The following is a 15,090-nucleotide window of genomic DNA, read 5'->3' on the forward strand; positions in this document are numbered from 1 at the left end:
TAAATGTTAGTTATTGCAACTGATCTTTATTGAAGGTAATATAATAGTTTTATCTCATATATTATTAAAATTAGATAAAACCTCTGTACAACAGCAATCATTGGTAAATAAAATTTTTAACAAAAAGAGGTTGCAACCCTCAGGAATTAGGAAAAGATGTAGAATCTTATTATGGTGACAGTCTTTTTAAAGGGGTGGCCCATTATGTTTGATTTAGTTTTTAGGAGCAAAATGACGAATAATCCAAAACCTAAATTCTTCCTAAAAATGTAATTTTAAGAAAAAGCAGTTGAAACTGCAAAATAAAACTACGAGCTCTTTTTATTGTGAAATATTTGAATTGTTTCATGATTGATAAATCCGTCTCACCTCGTTTTTCTGAAATTCAAAAAATTTAATAATGGCAACATGTAATCGTGCAGTTGCCGTTCTCTTATTGGTCAAAATACGTTGTTGTCAAGTTGACATTGTTAGTTCACGTATTTTCCGACCGCAAAGATCTTGACGAACTGTAAATAGGTATTTATTATACGACATATAGGCCGACAAAGTTATCTGACCCGATGGGGAAAGGTCAAAGCAAATTATAATAGCCGACTCCTTTCAATGACTAATACAAAAAAGTCAAGATTTTTTCGTACAGTAGCTGGCATTTACATTTATCCTTTATGCCATTTTCTATGCCCATACAGGTTTTAACATTTTCTATGAGAACTAATCACGATAGCAGTCTCTCTCTCTTTCTCTCACTGGTCACCGGGCCAGATACACTTGTTAGACTATAGTATGTATTTGAAAGTTCAGCGACTTCTAGTTGTGTTCTATACGCGCCTATACTTTCATGTGTTCATCTTTCTGTTCTGACTACGTCGACAATTTTTAAAATTATCCTTATACGTATTTTGTTGCAATGTGAATTTAAATAGTTTACTAAATGTTATTATTTTCAATAATGTAGTGTTGACGTAGTCCTATAAGATATGAAATTTATTGCTCGGTAACTGCAGTTTTTACTTGGATTTTGATATATAACATTAGTTCCTATGAAGTCAACAGAAAAAGACGCAGGGGAACTCGAAGAAATCGGTGATACCCAGCTAGATGAGCAAACAGTGACCCCAGACACACAACTTAATTCTGAAAACATGGATGGAGACGCGAAAAAAACGCAAATTTATTCAAGTAATAATAGATTAAGACATGGTAAGTTCAAACATGTTTAATCCTTATTTACTTATTAAAAATACATCATAATTAGCATAATTGGGACCAAAAAAAAATCTATTTTCTACTTTTCTCCTGCAAAATGTGCGACAAAATTTGCATGCCCTTAGGTGAAAATGGTGAGCAGCTTTTTAAAGCATAATCCATTTAATAATATTGCGTTTACAGCAGGGTACCTCAAGTATGTAAGCTTGGTTGTACTCACCATACAGAATGCTGCCCTTGGTCTCAGCATGAGATATGCGCGTACGAGGGATGTAGTCATGTTTTCATCGGCTGCAGGTAAGATTAAATTGATATATAAAGCGAGCAGTAATGACAAATTTATGTTCATTGCAAATTAGGGTAATATTTTTCAAACATACATATATTGTACAGTAGAACCTTGATAACTCAAACCTCCATAACATAAAAATCTCTATCATTTCAAAAAATTATATGTTTCCTACCCATCAGAGCCCAAAACCTCTATAACATAGACCCTTGATAACCTAAAACCTCCATAACTTAAAATATTTTTTTTCCCTTGGACTTTAACTTATCGAGGATCTACTGTGTGTGGCAAGTTTATTAGATTAAACATCTTCCCCAGATGGAGCGTTTTATCTTATTTTTGAATATCTAAGAAATGAATCTAAGTTGAATAATGTTTTTAGTTATGATGCCACTGATCCTTCAAAACTAAAGAGTATACTGAATTAAATTATGTAGACCTTGTAAATTTTATTATAATGAAATAAAATTCTAGTCATTACTTGTTTGTTACAAATACTTGAATATTTTCATATTCAAGGATAATCATTTAATTCCTTGTTTGTTTTGCAGCTGTATTTATGGCAGAGATTTTCAAATTATTAATATGCATTTTACTTGTGATAAAAGAATCAGGAAATGTAGTAAAAGGTTTCCATACTATGTATGCAACTGTTGTATTGAACATTAAGGATACATTGAGAGTTTGTGTGCCATCATTATTATATGTTGTCCAGAATAATCTGCTTTATGTTTCCGCTTCTAATTTGGATGCTGCCACATATCAGGTGAGTTATACATTTAAAAGTTATGTACTGAAAACACACTATTAATTCTTTTATGATTATCCTATTCTTAATGTTTTTTATAATTAATGGTTTTATTCAGTTTTATTGTGATAAATTACCAATTTACTTTATGCAAATTTTATCATCTTCCTGCTTATCTTACTCCTGTAGGGTTGGCACAATAAGTTTTTGTCCTCCACATAACTTATCATACAGGATCTCAGTCATCACTGACTCATCAGCTTTATGCAAATTTCTGTTTAAAATATTTCTAAGTTACTATATTGGTATTTTTCTAATGATAATGTTTCCCAATAAAAATTATTTTCCGTTTTGATCCTCTAGATAGTAAGAAATTCTTTATGTATTTTGTTTAGGTTACATACCAGTTGAAGTTACTTACAACAGCATTCTTTGCTGTGATTGTATTAAAAAGAAAACTGAAGCGATGGCAGTGGTGCGCACTTGGTATACTAGCGGGCGGAGTGGCCCTGGTCCAGTTGTCCTCAGCAGCTAAAGAAACAACTGCAAATTCACAAGATCAATCTAAAGTGATTGGATTTAGCGCAGCTTTAGCAGCCTGCTTTATATCAGGATTCGCTGGAATATACTTTGAAAAAGTACTGAAGGAGTCCGACATTTCTGTAAGTTTTAGTAATAATAGGTAATATAATGAAACATTGACGAAAAAAAATGTTTTAGACATTTTCATTCACTGAGTGTACAAACAATTTAATGGCAACTTTATTTTTGGCTGTACATTTATACTTCGGAGTTTTAATATGTGTTGCTACGGTTTTATCAACACTACAAAAAAACTCAATTTAATATGTATATTCAATGTCGACATAGGAAGTGCGATAAAAAAATGTTATTTGATATCAGTAAAAAAATTAATTAACTGAAGATATACTGCTAGCATATATCCATGTAGACGTATTACTCAAAACTCAAAATTATACATATAAAGGGCGAAATTAAATGGAAACACTAAGGTGCCTACAATCCCAAGAGAACCCATAGATAAATAAACAATGTAGGTTCTATACTATCGACCTCTCCCCCTACATAGACTATCGGATGGCGACGCCTATGACATCATCAAATCAAGGTGGAATATGTTGTATAACATTAAATTTATATTTCATTTATCGGCGTAAAGAACACGCTAAAACTAATTAAAATTCAAGGCTAATAGCAAAACTAATCAGTTGGGTAACAGTCATTGTTTTGTGACGAAATTATCACCTAAAGACATTAGAATGCATTAGTATTAATAATTAGTAACGTAAAGATAATTATGAACACATTTTTTCTTTATAACAAAACATTAGGCATTTTGATTTTATCAATAACATTCATATGACGCATTTGTTTGATAAAATTAATTGCATTGCGAAACTAAAACACGCAATTGCCAATATTTGAATCACGGCGTCGGTGGCTCAGGGGTTTGAGCACTTGACTTGTAATCATGAGTTCGAATCCTGACATGTACCAATGTGTTTTTCGATTTTATCGAATTTCATATTATTATATACCTGACGTTCTTACGGTGAAGGAAAATATCGTGATGCAACCTGCACAATATTAGCGAAGAAATTCAAAAATATGTGTGAAGTCAACCAAGCAGTGGGCCAGTGTGGTTGACTATGGCCTATATCACCCCTTAAAAGGGTACGCTCCGAGCCCCCTTTTTTTAAAATTCCGAGCGGTCGCAGTAGTCCGTGAGATGAGCGATAGTCCGTGATAAGAATACGTTTGTACGATTTTTTTTTACATTTCAGGTCTGGATGCGAAACGTACAGCTGAGTTTATTATCGTTGCCGTTTGCTGCACTCACATATCTTTTAAAAGATCCTGCAAGAGATTTATTAAAAGGATTCGATGGTTTCGTTTGGTATTTAGTAATATTGCAAGCGGCCGGCGGTTTGATTGTGGCGGTTGTGGTCAAATACGCAGATAACATACTAAAAGGTTTCGCAACGTCTGTCGCGATTGTTATATCATGTGTTGCCTCCATGTATATATTCGATTTCCATTTGACGGTACAATTTGCGCTAGGCACAGTATTGGTAATAGGCTCGATATTTTTGTATGGATATGTTCCTAAAAAGAAAGAACCCCGTACATCTTTAAGTGTATGACATTGTTTTTATACCGAATTCGTATTATTTTATCGATATATCTGTAAATATAGTTTTATCAGCTAGTACTAAAATGTACTTAATTTCCGTCGATTATTTTTTTACCGTTTATAATTAAATAGTATTCTATAGAATTGTTGAATCTGACGATTGCAATTAGAAATGCGCTAGTTTTCAAGTACAATAATAATATTTTTAAAGTCCAAGACATAAGAGAGCCAATGTTAGAGTGAACTATAATCTGATCCAACAAGACAGCTTCCATACCAATATCAATACTATTGGGAATAATTAACGTATTAATAATGTAAGTAAAATGCGATATCGTTATAATGATATTATTTTTTAAAATGAAGTTTTTAAGGTACTAATACAAATTTAATATTTATTGTGATTGTAATTCTAATCACCTTTTATACGTTATTAATTAATGTAAGTAAAAGATACATTTTTACTTTTAGTAACGTCATAATTTTAAATAAATTTTTGTAAACAGTTTCAGAGGTATTTTATTTCTTTTAGTATGGGCTTTATTTATGACGACTTCGCCCGGCCTAAAATTAAAAAAATAGTAACAATATATCCCATGTTACTCAGTGATAACATAGCTTTTTAATGGTGCAAAATTTTTTGAAATTGGTCCATTACTTTTTGAGTTATTTCAATACATACAAAAATCCAAAATACAAATCTTTCCTCTTTATAATATTTATTATTATTTATGATTAAAGTTGTAGCACGATTTGTCCATTGAGTCTTTGTTGATGTTTTTATTACCTTCGTTTTATAATAGGTGAATGGAGTTTGTACAAAAGTCACAATTAATCTTAACTTTTAACCTTTCAAATAATGTAGGTCACGGCTTATGTTTAAATTGTGGTTAGCACATCATTGCAAACAGATACCGAAAACAAGCATTGACCGAAAAATTCAAAAAGATGACAAAATGATACATGTAACTTTTTTGACAGTCAACGACAGCAAATTAGTGTCACATGTAATTTTAAAAGATAAAAATTTTGTAAAGCTTCCTTTTCAACGTACTATTTGAACCGGAAAATGATTAAAGCCAGATATGTAAACGTACGACCTGACCTATATTATGATACTTAGGTACTAAAATTATTCAATAGCGAATGAATTTGTTACCATTTACAATGCATGTATAAAGTTTATACTTATCTTATTTTGTTTAACAACCAAAATCTTATAAATACCTCCATTTATAGCTTAGCCAAGAATATAAAGATCCTGCCGAGGACGCTACAGTCTGCTTCTCTATTACATCACTTAATGTACTATGCCAAGAAATCATATTAATATTATAAATGTAAATGTTTATATGGATGGATGTTTGTAGCTTAAACGACTGAACGGATTTCGATGAAATTGGTATAGATGTAGAAGATAGTCCAGAACACATAAGTAACACACTTTCTCTTTTTAATTCCACGCGGACGGAGTCGCGGGCGAAAACTAGTTAGTAACACGTTTATTCTAAATATGGACAGAGATTCAATATTTGGACAATGAAAATTAAACGAAATGTTATTGAAGTATGAAAAACGCCTTGTACAATTATGGTGGCAAACTTTTCAAATAAAAAATTGGTCAATCACTTTGATAATAGCGACATCTAACGATCTACCATGCTTTCTGCTTCGTACCATGGCTTTCGCCGGCTAAAAAAATTGTATGAAAATAGTCAATAGTCATGATCTACACATTAAAAAATAGGAGAACAATACTGATGTTTAACTGTGGATACTCATGGTTATTAAGTTCCACTAAGTGGGACATCTGGATCTGATCCTTATAAATATGTAAACCTCCAAATGGTGTGCTAGTTAATAAAAAACCACAACTAAGCCATAACTGTTTAATGAATACTTAAATAAAATACACACAAAGTATCTATTTATAATGGTTTTATTAATACATTCTACAAACAATTCTCTATATTAGCACAAAAGTTATTCATCATTTTCGAAATCGGCAGGGTTCTTGCGTGTGCGTCTGTGATGTTCTCGGTCAACTCCTTCGTAGACTAGATAAGCTACAATGAAAGCTGTAAAAAAAACAACAAATTGAGTAATCAATATTTTATAAATGGATTGATGTTTAGAATGCATCTGAAAGACATTGATACAGAACATAGTCTGGAGGAGCACAAACACTACTTGTTATTTTTTTTTATTATGTGCCAATGGAGTTACAGGCACAAGCATTGTGTAGTTTTGAACTTGCATTTATTTATGAAAAAAAATGTCAATGTCACCATCACTAAGTATGTCATTTTTGTTGTGGAAATTATGTTAAGAAAATTTTATTCTCACAAAAATTATTATAGCAAAATCTCTGTGAACTTTTACTAGCTATGATCATTTGAATACAGTTTAGTAACATTTATCTATATATTGTTATAAAATATTAAAATCCAATCCCCAATATTGGACATTTATAAACTTGTTTAAAATTTCCTATTCATTATTTCTATGAAAAATTAAAGTGTTCAGCATTTAATAAGTATGATATTGTTAGTCTACCTTGTAAAAATAAGGCTTTTTTGGTATTTTAAAGATACTTTAGTTCTTCAGTTACTTTGTAGTTAGGATAAGTAGACTCACAAATGTTATTTTTATAGGGAAATTGTACATGGAGATGGACAATATATATTAACCGTTGTGAAGCTTATTGACCTATACAATTATGTAAGTTTTACTTTACGATTATATTACTAGTAAATGAAAGAACTTACGTGGAGCAACTCTGAATATATTTTCACGAAATCTGCGGAAAATGTTCGGCAATCCATTGGATATCGCACCAGCATATGCGCGTTGTTCGTGCGGTGATAACTTATAAGTAATCAATCCTCTGATTTTTGCTAATTCACCGAAATGTTTTCCCATTTTGCTACTTTTTTGTGCTTGATTTTGGATTAAATTAAACCAACTTTTCTCCTTTGCATTACATAAGGCGGAGTCACAGAGTATAAAATTATGGAGTTGGAGCACAGGCAGACAGGCACAGGAAAATGTTGGATAATATAAATAAAGAAATGTTCTGAATCAAAAGAAATAATAGGTACTTGGGTATGTCAATATTTCTTTTTTGTGTACACTCCCTTGGTATCAAGACTAAAATTATATTAACTTCTTGTCAATACTTTTTCCAGGGTGTATTTTATCATCTCTTATAAAAAAATGGCAATTATTAGTCATGCCAATGTCAGTCAAGTCAAAAGAAAGCTGTCATCTGGTAAGTCGAGTGTCAAATTGACAAGTAGACGCGACAAATAATTACTTAGAAGAGATGTTTTATAATGTATATCAGTTTTCTTCAATAGTGTATGATAACAGTCGTGTTTAAAATTAATATTAGGTAGTTAGGTGGTTGTAATCACATTAAAATGTCGTTGGGTTGTTTAGCAGCAGGGGATATTTTTATACCAGTAGAGATAGAAGAGGGCGATATCTATGCGGGAATTTTCAAAGTTCTTGAAAAAATTAGACCGGATTGGCCTTCAGAAAGTATAACATTTAAGGTAAATAATAATACTCCGTCGCAAATTTATGAAAATCATGTGCGTGTCGAAGTTTACCATTTTTCATTCACAATAATTGTTTTGCAGCTTTTTACTGACGGTATCACAAATAAACTTGTCGCTTGTCACTTAAGCAAAGATATTAGTGAAAGTGATGATATTGTACTTGTTCGCATTTATGGAAATAAAACTGACTTGCTCATAGATAGAACTGCAGAAATAAGGTATGTAAAAATGTTATGGCTTAACTATTAAAAGTAATTAATTTTATTTTACATTATCATTTTGATGTTTTAAAGGATGTGTTTGTTTTAGAAATATCACAACACTGAATGTACTTGGTTTGGCACCAAAAATATATGGTGTGTTTAAAAATGGTCTTGTATATGAATATTTCCCTGGGGTGACTCTCAATACTGACACAGTGGCTGAAACTAAAATTGCTACAATGGTGGCACAGCAGATGGCAAAAATGCATAAAGTACAACTTGGAAAAGAAGTAAGGAGATTGATAAACATACATTTTTAATTGTCTCTTTAGTGCTGTACCAATATTATGTTTGAGAATACTTTATGAATGAACTAGCTGTAGCCCACAACCCATGGTTTAAAAAAAAACTTAGTAGCCTCTGTGTCCTTCCAGACAATGTCCTATAATTATGCCAAATTTCAGCTAGATTTTTTGAACTATTTTAAAGATATTTATTAACTAAAATGAAATCTTTCACATTTAAAATATTAGTTAGATATGAAGATGAAAAAGATATCTGTACCCATGGTGACAAAGTTAGTTGTAAATAGAATTGTTACAAAAGAGTTTGTGACAGCGAGATAAGATTTTTCCACACTTACAACTTTGATAATATTAATCCCATTCATGATATAGTATATTTCAATAGATTAAAGGATTACAATTTTTTGCAGTTTCTATTTGTTGTTTATTTAATGTGAATGATTTTTTTTATTGTTGTAGATTACAAAAGAACCTATGATATGGGATAAAATTGAACAATTTCTTTGTTTGATCCCTGAAACATTTGCAAAAGAAGAGAAACAAATAAGGTAATGAGAAAAAAAAAATGGAATAACACCACATTGTAAAATATTGATTGTAGATCATGAATCATTGAATGGATAAAATGTAATGCTTTATTTGTTTTATCTGTGTTTAAACTTTTTTCAATGAAAATATTTGAAAATTTCAAAATTGTTAATATACACATTTTATCCACTGTTGTAGATTTGCAAATAGTTTTGGATCAGTAACAAGACTAAGGATAGAATTCGAACGGCTTAAGTGGCACTTAATGAAAACTGAGAGCCCGCTTGTGTTTGCTCACAATGATTTGCTTCTAGGAAACGTGATCTACAATGAGTCCAAACGGACGGTATCCTTCATTGACTATGAATATGCCGCCTATAACTACCAGGCTTATGACATAGCAAATCACTTCAATGAATATGTTGGTGAGTACATAACAATGATACTGTTAATCTTACTAATATTATAGATGCAAAAGTTTAGATGGATGGATGGATGTTTGTCAGAGTTTGTAGGCTAAACAACAGAACAGATCTTTATGAAACTTAGTATTGATATAGTGGATAGTCTGGAAGAACACATAGGCAACTCACTTCTGTTTCTTTTAATTCCACGCGGACGGAGTCGCGGGCTAAAGCTAGTTAAGTATATATGTAGTACATAATTAAATGAACCAGTTTTATTTACACTTGAGATAGCAAGATACTATTGTATCTTTAAAGTTCAACAAGAGTATAATGTAAAATAGAAAATTTAAATAACATAGTTTCCTTACATAGTAAATTACTTATGTAACTAGTAGCTAAGATAATTTCTAATACCAGTCTATGATATGTTTGTAGATCTGCAAATAGATACTGTGCGCAAGTCAATTTGAATATTCAATTTTCAATATTACATATATTTTTGTACTCTTATAATTACTACACCTACCTATTGGTTTTTATCTTGATCGTAAATGTTTATAAAATCTTTACTCATAAGAGTTAAATTCAGATTTATTTAGTAATTCAAGATCCGGTTGTTATCTAATAACTATAAATATCACAATAGAATCATCCAATCATCCATGCTGTGGCTTCAATTGGTACATTGTATAGCAATAAAATATAACACAGTACAGTAAAATTCCACTGCCACCAGTTTACAAATATGTTTTTCCATCTTTTTCATTATATTTAAAAATAAAAAGGACATTTTTTTTCTTGTAACAATAGTGGGAATTTAAAACTGGTTTACATCAACAATAGTAATAAATATTGCATTACAACTGGAAAAATGTACATCAATAACCACAACGCGGAATGCAGTTTGTTAACATTATTCCAGTTATAATCCAGCTGTGAAACTGGAACAATCTATCCCCGGTACAATAGTTACCTGTATATCTTGCTCATGATATATTTAAAGATAAATGTAAATTTTAACTTATGTCGGTCTTCATTGTAATTCGCTTCTTTATGATAGTTTGTGTTTAGATTACAATTAATGTTATATGTGATTATAATAGTGTTTAGTGTGTACAAGGTTTATCACAGGTATTATAATTTGTTGAGGTTAAAATGCTTACTATGCTTAACAAACAGGCAGACTTTATTAAGGTGTTATAATATTTTATAAACTAATTAAGAATTAGAGTAATAAACTAAGCCTAAAATGAGGGGCATGTAATGTTAGTACAAGAATTAGGAAAAATTTCTTATCATTTACATGACAACTTGGCCTTAGTAAATTGTTATAGTGACATCAAATTGATAAGAAAATTGCAAACATTTTGTAATAGTCCTCTTTACACTTCTTGCTTCTAAGTACATAATTGCTTTTAGATCAAGATCATGTGTTAGATTGAATTTCATTATTTAAAAAGTTACAGTGAAGAGCACAGACAGCGCTGGTTTTCTTATTCTGGACACTGTACAGTCCACTTTTTTTCAAGAGTATTTTTTCTTAACTAGGTATAAAATATTTCTTAATGAAAACAATATCATTTAAATACCATTTTTGTTCATCTTGAAGATGTCCAAATGTAATCGTACAAAGACCTTTTTATCTTTTATTGTTGACCTGTAATTACTTTTATCATTTGCATTAAACCTCAGGAATAATCAAAGATTTTATAGCAATAAACAAACATATTTAATGAATGATAAATGTTCTTAAAAAAACAGAAAATTGACATAGTTATTTGCTATTAAGAATATGTGTAGGCTTTCGGGAATGCCTATGTTCAGCATCCAGCAGTCATTAGCCTAATCTTAAAGTTGTAAATTTTTTTCTTTTTTTTTGTTTGGTTAAATGTTAGTGTACAAAATTAAAGATGAGTTTTTAAATCTTTCAGGTTTGTCTATAGACGACATAGATTATAATCGATATCCCGACAGAGAGTACCAAATGTTTTGGATTCGCACGTACTTGTCGGAGTATTGCGATGTAGAGAAGCCCAGTGAGGAGGAGGTGGAGAAAGTGTACAAGGAGGTGCAGCGACTGTCGCTCGCCTCGCACTTCATGTGGGGCATCTGGTCGCTAGTACAATATGAGCTCTCAGATATTGACTTTGATTTCGGAAGGTAAGTTTATGACATAAGAAAATAAATATAACTCCATTTGATTAGATCCAGCCTATTAAAATTACAATTGTCAGTTTTTCTGTTACGTTCAAAGTTTTTATAACTTAATTGTGTCTACAGGTACGCAGAGATACGGCTGAACAGATACTTTGACCAAAAGGATAAAATTTTAAGAGAGTTTATATAAAGAAATTACAAGAAATGTTTATTTCGTTCTACGGTATATCTGACTGTATATATATACCAATCTTGAGTACATTTAAGTTGTTGTACATGATATTATAATATATTCCATATAAATAAATGAATTATTTAATCAAGATAATCAAAATAAATGTAAATTAATACATATTCCTGTGTTTTAATTCATTTACACTCAAATTATTGACGCAACGAAACGTGAAGGACAATGACCTCGTATAAATGGTGGAAAAATTCGAATAAATAATGCTAAGAATCATCTTTCTTTTTTATGGTTTCGGTTTTTGTGTTCGCGATGACTTATTTAAAAATATACAATTACATAATTTGAATATTCTATCGTTTGCATACACATTTCAAAAACATTATCCTAACAGTAGTACAATAATACACTACGAGACCATATCATGTTGACTTTGTGAAGGCGAAAAAATATAAAGTAACCTTGTTTTTAATAACAATTGAATAAGACAAAAAGGATTTTTTAATGTAATGTCCACCAGTAAATATAGTAAATGCTTAACATTTAGTAACAGGTGGTGGAGGCGGTGGCGGCGGAGGGTTGGGGTTCACCTCGTTTATGTAATCTTTTGGATTTTTGCGTTTAGTTCGCCGATGTAGATCATCTATATAGAAATAGATCAATGCGCTAAAAGCAAACGCTGGAAAATATGTCATTTACTTTAATATGAGAGCAATGTAATCCCAAAGGGGTGAGCAAAGATTACGAATTTTTTAAATAATAACTTTGCCTGCCATTACATCTTCGGCTGCTCTGGAGTTAAGCTATTGACCCGTAATGCGCAGATCTAGGGTTCGTAGTAAAACATAGTGAGTGCGCTTCGCCCATATTGCAGATTTTTGATATATAGCTTTTTTAATGTTTTATATAAACAAAATTTTCTAAACGCATACTTACGTGGCATCCAGAAGGGTAAAGTCATCAACGTCCTTGGAACAAAGTTGGGTAAGCCTTTAGTTAAGGCTCCAGCATACGCCCTTTGTTCATAAGAAGATAATCGAAAATAAATTATTCCTCTAATATAAGCCAAATTTCCAAAATGTTTTCCCATGTTTTCAATAAATTATATTTGTCAACCTAGATAGACTTTATAATGTAAAGTTTGACACTATATGTCAAAGTTAGAAAATCAGTATTTCAAATTATCCAAGCAAATTACGTTTTTAAAAAGGTCACATGTTTTTATAATTTTTGATGTGATTAAATAAAAACTCCTTTTATTTTGTTAAATCATTCTTTACTAAGCTTTTATAACATTAAAAATGCACAATTAACATTTGTATGGGTGAACCATTTATTTTTTAAATGTACAAGTAGGCCAAAGGAACTTAAGAGCATTACAATCAAGTAAATAATGGAATTACACCGCTTCTGTGCCCATTGCAACTTCCTAGTGAGGGGGCTATTTTAACTGATTTAAGCACATTACTTATTAATTTGTTACTTGGTGTAGCATAAATCAAGGGTTAATTTTCACTCTGGTTAACGGCAAATAAACCGAACAATGAATTATAGCTTGAAAGATCTATAAATACGAAATCTCAAAATATTTAATTCACAGGTATAAGCTAATAATGAATAGTGCTATGGATATTGTTTTTAATTCATTTTATAGCGAAAATTCGAGACCCGGTAATTATGCCATACTAAAAGATATAGAAAGGCCCTTAAAATATTTTTAAATTTTATTGCTATAACACATCAATATACTGATAGCTTTTGGACTTAAAAGACAAAGTGACACATCAATATTAAATAGATAAATCTTTTAAAACGCAAGTTTTTACAATTCAAGGCTTTCTTGTTATTATCTACATTAATGACATTAACATAGAAACAACAATAAGAATTATTAAGAGATATAATCGGATAATTTTAAAATCACACCACTTCAATAGCAAAGATTTTCAGCAAGGGCCTGTCTATGCATTTTATAGTCACATTACAAATGTAGGAATGATGAATAAATGTTCTATGAGCTACATATTGTATTAAAAAAGTAACAGAAAAAGTGCAATCGTGTAAATTGCTCGAGGCGTTTCATATAATTTTATATAACTATAATAAGCATAGTAAATAATTTCGTAATATTTCATTACACGACATCTAGCTACGCGCAGATACCTTCGCAACATTAATATAAGAACTTAACTTATTCCGATACGCATACCTCGAAGGATACGTCGCAATTGCATCGTAAACAATTCACTAATAATAAAAAAAATGAATTAACTAAAAAAGTGCCAGACCGTACGGTGCACGATATACATAATACAGTACATAATGTATTCATTAAATAATAACCAAAAAAGAAACAGTTCTAATACAACACAGAGCTTTTATTGTGTTAGTACACGTGGCAGCAACCTGTAACGTCACGAGATGTGACAAGCCAGTTGTCGCATTAAGCCTGGTTTACATTAGGACAGTAGTGCTGACCTGGCATTTACTCACTGGCAACAGTTGGTGTATGCCAGTGCTACTTATGAGCTCTACTGGCATAATGTAAGCCAGGCATTAAAATATTCGCTAATGTTACTAATCGAATACTCGGTGATGACGGATATTTTCGATATTACCAACAAATCGAATACAAAAGTCGACTCTCATTCGTACGATATACTTCTCTGTTGCACCTTGCTCGTTCCCATATACATTCGTCTCGCTCACTCTTATATGATCCCGAAGCTAAATTCGCCGACTTAACTAATTATTTCTAGTTATTAGATGTTCCACGTTAGCAAACATCGATCATCCGCCAATGTTGTGATTGCAATTGATACATAAGACTAAATAATAAGCTAAATGCATACAACGAGCGATTTTAAGTACGTCAATCGTTTACTATGATGAGCCCAATTTTTTTACATATATCATTCATTTAATGTTGCACAATTATGTAAATCTACATTTTTATCACAAGTTACTTTAATGGTTATTTTACTAGTTAAAGTATGATTTACCATATTTCTAGAGAAAAGCATCTTCAATTTAATCAGAATATTAATACCATTGAAAATTACGATAATTAATAAATATAATAAGATAGACAGGAAATTACAAAAAAAAACTCAATAAGTTGGCCCACTTGGCAAATTAATAAAAATTAATAATTTCACTGTCAGACGTTGGCGCTTTCTCGTGTCGGAGGCCAAAACCCACTTTGGTCCGCTGTGCCAACGCAGCAAGTTTCATTGTCAATAACAAAAAAAGGATTTATGTAATTTTAGATAAATAAGTGTGAATTATTTAGTCTTATGTTTGTGTATTAATGCGGATTATTCCCAACCGGCACCCCTC

General features: G+C 31.1%; 3 protein-coding genes across 5 annotated transcripts; 2 read left to right on the top strand and 1 right to left on the bottom strand.

The window, feature by feature from the left end:
- Positions 1–533: 533 nt before the first annotated feature.
- On the top strand, positions 534–4,909 carry LOC106100409 (UDP-N-acetylglucosamine transporter). Its single transcript, XM_013279242.1, has 5 exons — positions 534–1,203; positions 1,393–1,506; positions 2,050–2,264; positions 2,642–2,908; positions 4,052–4,909. Exons 1-5 carry the CDS (start codon positions 1,044–1,046, stop codon positions 4,409–4,411), a joined length of 1,116 nt encoding a protein of 371 aa, XP_013134696.1. The 5' UTR covers positions 534–1,043; the 3' UTR covers positions 4,412–4,909.
- Positions 4,910–6,276: 1,367 nt separating this feature from the next.
- Positions 6,277–7,425, bottom strand: LOC106100423 (cytochrome b-c1 complex subunit 8). The gene is made up of 2 exons (XM_013279264.1): positions 7,170–7,425; positions 6,277–6,479 (listed from the first exon to the last, which is right to left on the bottom strand). The coding sequence occupies exons 1-2, from the start codon at positions 7,321–7,323 to the stop codon at positions 6,385–6,387; spliced, it is 249 nt and encodes an 82-aa protein (XP_013134718.1). The 5' UTR covers positions 7,324–7,425; the 3' UTR covers positions 6,277–6,384.
- Positions 7,418–11,857, top strand: LOC106100411 (ethanolamine kinase). 3 transcript variants are annotated; one of them, XM_013279245.1, is made up of 9 exons: positions 7,418–7,506; positions 7,590–7,672; positions 7,843–7,958; positions 8,046–8,182; positions 8,274–8,457; positions 8,932–9,020; positions 9,199–9,425; positions 11,339–11,567; positions 11,688–11,857. In XM_013279245.1, exons 2-9 carry the CDS (start codon positions 7,618–7,620, stop codon positions 11,752–11,754), a joined length of 1,104 nt encoding a protein of 367 aa, XP_013134699.1. In that variant the 5' UTR covers positions 7,418–7,506; positions 7,590–7,617; the 3' UTR covers positions 11,755–11,857. The 3 variants fall into 3 exon arrangements, with proteins under 3 accessions (XP_013134699.1, XP_013134700.1, XP_013134701.1); XM_013279246.1 differs by having other exon boundaries at positions 7,846–7,958; XM_013279247.1 differs by lacking the exon at positions 7,843–7,958.
- Positions 11,858–15,090: the final 3,233 nt, after the last annotated feature.

Source organism: Papilio polytes, unplaced genomic scaffold (genome assembly GCF_000836215.1).
Source record: "Papilio polytes unplaced genomic scaffold, Ppol_1.0 DF824047.1, whole genome shotgun sequence".
Classification (NCBI taxonomy): domain Eukaryota; kingdom Metazoa; phylum Arthropoda; class Insecta; order Lepidoptera; family Papilionidae; genus Papilio; species Papilio polytes.